This window comes from Quercus lobata, chromosome 8 (genome assembly GCF_001633185.2).
Source record: "Quercus lobata isolate SW786 chromosome 8, ValleyOak3.0 Primary Assembly, whole genome shotgun sequence".
Lineage (NCBI taxonomy): Eukaryota > Viridiplantae > Streptophyta > Magnoliopsida > Fagales > Fagaceae > Quercus > Quercus lobata.
Window position 1 is genome coordinate 5409372 of NC_044911.1, and position 6296 is coordinate 5415667.

General features: G+C 34.2%; 2 protein-coding genes across 2 annotated transcripts; both read left to right on the plus strand.

Moving 5' to 3' along the window:
- The first annotated feature begins 456 nt into the window (after positions 1-456).
- On the plus strand, positions 457-2019 carry LOC115956174 (receptor-like protein Cf-9). The gene is made up of 3 exons (XM_031074625.1): positions 457-1312; positions 1396-1916; positions 2008-2019. The coding sequence occupies exons 1-3, from the start codon at positions 457-459 to the stop codon at positions 2017-2019; spliced, it is 1389 nt and encodes a 462-aa protein (XP_030930485.1).
- A 12-nt stretch (positions 2020-2031) lies between these two features.
- On the plus strand, positions 2032-3379 carry LOC115955071 (receptor-like protein 9DC3). Its single transcript, XM_031073110.1, has 2 exons — positions 2032-3102; positions 3251-3379. The coding sequence occupies exon 1, from the start codon at positions 2043-2045 to the stop codon at positions 3087-3089; it is 1047 nt and encodes a 348-aa protein (XP_030928970.1). The 5' UTR covers positions 2032-2042; the 3' UTR covers positions 3090-3102; positions 3251-3379.
- Positions 3380-6296: the final 2917 nt, after the last annotated feature.

Genomic DNA, 6296 nt, shown 5'->3' on the forward strand with positions numbered 1-6296 from the left:
ATGCCAACTGGCTTTGTTGACGACGTCCATATGTGATTCCTAATTCGTCACTCTTCACTCGTCAGCCAACATCCCAAAAATCATAAAATTGCTTTATTGACAAGACTAATACAAATAAAAAGAAAAAGAAAAAGAATACCAATAAAATACAACGACGAGGTTGTTGTCATAGCTTTTTCCTATAAAATTAATCTTCCAGTTTTTCTTTCAAGTATGACAGTCATATACGTGCCTCTGATCTCATCCAGAATAATGATGAGGTCTTTGATTTTGCTCTCTCAACTCTTCTTCTACCTCTTGCTGTTCTTGTATTCTCAACTTACTTCATCCTCTTCTTCTGTACCACTGTGCTCCCAAGACCAAAGCTTTGCATTGCTCCAATTCAAGCAATTATTTTCTTTTTCCAATGATGTTTCTTTCAATTGTGATGAAGTTGGTCTTCATTATTATCCAAAGATGGAGTCCTGGAAGGAGGGAACTGATTGCTGCTCATGGGATGGTGTTACATGTGATAGGATGAAAGGAGATGTGATAGGCCTTGACCTCAGTTGTAGCTGGCTTTGTGGCACCATTCCTTTCAACAGTAGCCTCTTTCTTCTCCCTCACCTGCAATGGCTCAACCTCGCTTCAAACAATTTTAACTATTCCTCCATTTCATCTAGGTTTGGCCAGTTTGCAAGATTGAAACACCTTGACCTTTCTCACTCCATGTTTTCTGGCAAAGTCCCACTTGAAATATCTCAACTCTCCCAACTCGCCTCACTAGATCTCTCTGACTACAATAGCTATCTCAAACTCGAAGCATCTGTTGTGAAGAGGCTTGTCCAAAATCTGACCAAGCTAAGAGAACTTCATCTTGAGAATGTTGAGATGTCTTCTATTTCTCTTAGTTCTTTCATGAATCTGTCTTCTGCTTTGACATCCATTACTCTCAACAATTGTTTATTGCGCGGGAAGCTACCTGATCACATTTTCCGCCTACCAAACCTGCGTGAGCTTATTCTAACAGATAATCCTGAACTCACATGGTCTTTTCCAATGGTAAATTGGAGCACACCACTAAGGTATTTGGATGTCTCTCGCACAATTTACTCAGGAGTGTTACCAAAATCAATTGGCAAAATGAAATTCATACAACATTTGTTTATGAGTGAATGCAAGTTTAATGGGTCCATTCCTGCATGGCTTGGCAACCTTACACAGCTCATTGATTTGGATTTATCAATTAACAATTTTAGTGGTGAGATGCCATCATCAATTTCAAATCTCTTTGTACTCTCCTACTTCGACCTACGATCCAATAATATTCAAGGTAAGATCCACAGGCATTTTTGGTTATTAACGTGTAGTCCACAATTAGAAATATTTTGAACTCATAAAATTGCAATTTTACAGGAGCATTACCAATATGGCTTGGGAATCTCACGAGAGTTACTGAGATTTTCTTTGGAACTAACAACTTTACGGGCCAAATCCCATCATCACTTTCAAACCTAAAGAATCTCACTTTTCTTGGCCTCAGATATAACAACATTGGAGGCAGGATTCCCAATTGTTTTGCCAACCTCACAAAACTCACCGCAATTCACTTGTCTTACAACCAACTCACTGGTCAATTTGCTGAATTTCAATTTAGCGATTCACTGGAGTTCCTATCATTAGATAATAACAGGCTTTATGGCTCTATTCCAAAGTCTATCTCTAATCTTGTCAACCTTTCATTTCTTGATATTTCATCAAATGACTTGAATGGCACTGTGGACTTTAATATGTTCAAAAAGCTGAAAACACTTCTATATTTGAACTTCCGTGCCAATCTACTACATGGCGTGCTTCCTGTTCCACCATCTTCTATGCGCAACTTTTTGATCTCCAACAATAGATTAAGTGGGGAGATCCCATCTTCGATTTGCAATGTAACTTCCATTGAAATCTTAGATATCTCTTACAACAGTTTGAGTGGTACAATTCCTTCATGTTTGGGAAACTTCAGTAATTCTCTTGTAGTCATGGATTTGAGGAGGAATAACATCTATGGCACCATGCCTGAAACATTTGCTGAGGGTAATACGTTGAGGACTCTTGTCTTCAATGGTAATCAGTTAGAGGGGCTATTACCAAAATCTTTGGTCAACTGTAAATATTTGGAAGTTCTAGACATAGGAAATAACAAGATAAATGATTCCTTCCCCTATTGGCTGGAAGATCTTCCAGTGTTACAAGTTCTTATCTTGAGGTCCAACAAATTTAATGGTCAACTAGACAATTTCAAGACCAAGTCATCTTTCTCTTTGTTGCGAATCATTGACCTTTCTCATAATGAGTTTTCTGGAAGTTTACCTACGAATTTCTTCAAGGGACTGAAGGCTATAAAAACAACCAAAGAAAGTGAAGGCGAAGTGAAATACATGGAACAAGGCTATTACCAAGACTCGGTTATTGTAGCAATGAAAGGGCAAAGCTTTGTGCTAGAGAGAATTTTAACCATCTTCACTACCATAGATCTATCAAGTAACAAGTTCCATGGAAAGATTCCTGAAGTGATTGGAATGCTTAACTTTCTTCGAGGTCTTAACCTTTCCCATAACAGACTAATTGGCCATATACCATCATCTTTGGGCCTTTTGTCTGTACTTGAATCCTTAGACCTCTCTTCAAATAGGCTTAATGGGGAGATTCCAATGCAACTTACAAGTTTAACATTTCTGGCAGTGTTAAATCTTTCGCAAAACCAACTTATGGGACCCATACCACAAGGCAAACAATTTGGAACATTTCAAAACAACTCATATGGTGGAAATTTGGGTTTGTGTGGATTTCCATTGTCAAAGAATTGTGGCATCGATGAGCGGCCACCACCACCAATATTCCAAGAGGACAACAATCCAATGTTTATGAGTGGATTTGGTTGGGAGGCTGTTTTATTAGGGTATGGATGTGGATTGGTTTTTGGAATAGCTATGGGGTATTTCATGTTTAAAATTGGAAAACCTCAATGCCTTCTAGGGTTAATTGAAGAGAACCGGCCAAGAAAGTTGAAAATGCCTAGCAACCAAAGATCTAGAGGAAGCAGAAATTACAGCATTTAAGGGGTGCTCCAAGGTGAGTGTGACAAACAATTCTTTAAAATAATATTATGCTAATGTTTTATATAAACTAGTCTCAGAAGATGCAACATTAATTTATGCAATTTGTGCTGCATATTCTTTAAATTTTCTATGTCACTACTTACCAGCAAGCTATTGGACAGGGAGTGTGGATTATGAAGTCAAAGAAAATTGTGAGCCTTAACGTGCGGAAGACCATTAGGAACGGAGGCTGTCCAGGAGTGAATCTTGTTTTTATGTATTATTGTGCTACTGCTATTTGCTTCTTTGTAAAATAAGCCTCAAATCTACGTATATTTGAGGGCATTCCGTGTGTAGAACTTTGCAGGGAGCTCCTGCTTTAATATTTTATTATTTTATTTAACTTATGGATATAAGGATTGGTGCTTTAGCTATTATGAAAATGTTGTAATAATTTATTGTGTCCATAAAACAACTCTAAATTAAAAATCTAAATTAAAAATCTAAAAATGTATCCATTTTTTTTTTTGAAAGGAAATGTATCCATTTTAAATGACATGTCAAATCAATTAAATAAAACCATGAAATGGACATTTACACCTCCAGGGAACAATGTTGGTAGCCGAATATGATTAAGTGAATTTTTTTCTTATTTTTTGGTTAATCAGAATATTTAGAAATTTGACTATTCACACTATTCCCCAAATGTGTGTACCTAATCTAGTAACTAAAAAAAGCTATCACCAAAAAAAAAAAATGGTTTTATAAATACATTAACCTAATATATTGGGTTAAATAACATTTTTTTTAACATTTTCAATTGTACCACTTGAAACATCTATAGTGGCCAAAACACCCAAAAAAATCTCAGATACAAGTATACAACCATGTAGTCCAATATTTTATTTGATTCCTTTTAAAGGAGTATTGTTACCTGTTTAATGGTCGGTACAATATATACTACCGGTAATTAAGATCAGTACCAATATGACATTGACTTCCTTGGATAAAACATCATTGCAAAAACAGTAGTATACTATGAGCACAATAGTTTTACAATAATTTCACAACAAATTTTTACAATTAATTAGTTCCATCATTGACATCACTTTTTTTCCTACCTTTAACAACTTACCACATATACTTTATTATGAAATTGTTATGCCTATAGTTTTATTCTTACTAAATGAGTAGTGATATGGGTATAACAGTTTCACAATAAAATTAAAAAGCCTAATTTTAGGTTGGAGTAAAAAGGGTTTTTTTTTTTTTTTTTTTTGTGTGTTTGAGAAGGGAGTAAAAATTTGTTAATTGATAAAAGAGCCTAAAACATACATGGTTAAGAAGCACTTTGGAAGAAATTATTGGCTGGATTATAACATAAAATGTGATTGTATGTAAGTGAATAGTGATCCTTGAGCAGCCAATTACCAATATAAGCTAATATTTGAAATTATTCAAAATTGCAATTTAGCATTGATTGTAAGAAAAATAAAATAAGTTTCTCGGCTCCAAAAAAGGGGAAAAAAATTGAAGTCCAAAAACCTGTTCTTAACCCTTTTCTTTAGAAGTCTCAGGACGTTCAAAGTAAGCCAATGAGTTGAACACTAGTATTCCCTTCTCCGAAAAGAATTCACAACAATCGTGTGTTTATCATAGAATTCAAAAAATAATAGACATGCATGCATTTATTGGGAATGGGCATGTCTTATCCAAGAGTTACGACTTTACCCAAAAGCCAATTTCTCTCTATTGAAACAATTTTGCATCTGTAAAGCAACACCACATATGTGTGAGGGTACCCTATATTTTGTCGTGATCACCTATCATAACCGCAGCTGATTCACTGAAAATAAAGTGTGTGGTTTTAGGGTGGCCAATTGCAAGAATTACTTTTTGAGGGTATTTTGTTTGTTTGTAAATAAGGGAAATATATAGAGATTGAGAGAGAGAGAGAGAAAGTCAGCCATACTTGGAATAAAAATGAAAATTTCATAATAATTCCATTACCTATGCTTGAATTTAAATAATTATTCATCGTTCTTGTTTTGGAAATTTTTTTTATTTTTTTTGTTAATGTGAGTGTCTAAACCTCTTCAAACACGTAACAATCATCCTTAGTATGTGTATTCCTTCATTCTACACTCCCCATGTAATTATAGAAATGAATCCTTTGATATGGTCCCAAAATTCTAGCTTGCTAGGACTCTTAAGACTCTATTGACTATTTATCTACTCAATGTGGTAAGTAATGGAACAACCTGTCATGTAAAATGCACTAGTTTCAGGTACAAGGGATAGCTTAATGGTTCTATCACCTTAAGTGTTACCTGAGTATTAGAGTTCAAGCTCTGCTAGCCTCCCATCACAAAATTTACATAGCAAAACTTTAAAAAAAAATGCACAAGATTTTTTTTTTTCAATGACTCAAAAAACATATCAATATTAATGAATAAGAAAACCTTGATTTAGATAAGCCTCACTAGTTATCATTTATTATTAATTGTCAAAAAAATTTGTGCAACTTTTGATATATTACCAATTGTCTTAAAAGTTTAAGTTATTAGAAAATATTAAATTTAATTACTTAATCATAGTTCTAATACTCCCGCTAACGTATGGGCCCAAACCCCCCTTAATAAGTGAGGTTCAACACATGGAACTTTTAAGATTGTACATTGGATATCTTACTCTAATACAATGATAAATTATTGATTAATCCAAAATCTTTAAATTGTTTGGAAAGGTATCAATTAACCATAAGTTTCACAATTTTCTTTCCAAAAAAATTAGGTAGAGATGCAAATTACACTGTTTGGAGTCAAGTCTTTGAAATCACAAGGAATATTTTCTTTATTTTGGGGCCCTAGTTCTTTTGTATTAAAGGTAACTTAAAATGCATGTTACTAGAAACGACTCAAGTCTTAGTAATTTCATGGCCCATTTTGACGGTTTCATTCCCCTCTCTTCCTTTTTTTTTTTTTTTTTTTTCTATGCATTCTTCTAATGAAAAGACATAATCAAATTTTCCTAAAATAAGTTACACTATTCAAAAATAAATCAATAAAATAAATTAAAGCAAGTTATAGTGTGAAGTCTTAGACTCTTTCTCTTTAATCACAAGTCCCCTTTTCACAATTTTATTTTTGGGGGGCCCATTTTGGGATGTCATGAGTCTCATGACTCCTAAACTACAAGGGACTTGAGTCCAAAGAGTCAAACATGTAA

What these genes read in the sequence shown, in the direction of transcription:
- LOC115956174 (XM_031074625.1), top strand. Translation starts at nt 457, where the DNA reads ATGGAGTCCTGGAAGGAGGGAACTGATTGCTGCTCATGGGATGGTGTT. An exon ending in ACGATCCAATAATATTCAAG is followed by an intron (nt 1,313 to 1,395) that starts GTAAGATCCACA and finishes GCAATTTTACAG; the next exon opens with GAGCATTACCAATATGGCTT.
- LOC115955071 (XM_031073110.1), top strand. Translation starts at nt 2,043, where the DNA reads ATGCCTGAAACATTTGCTGAGGGTAATACGTTGAGGACTCTTGTCTTC.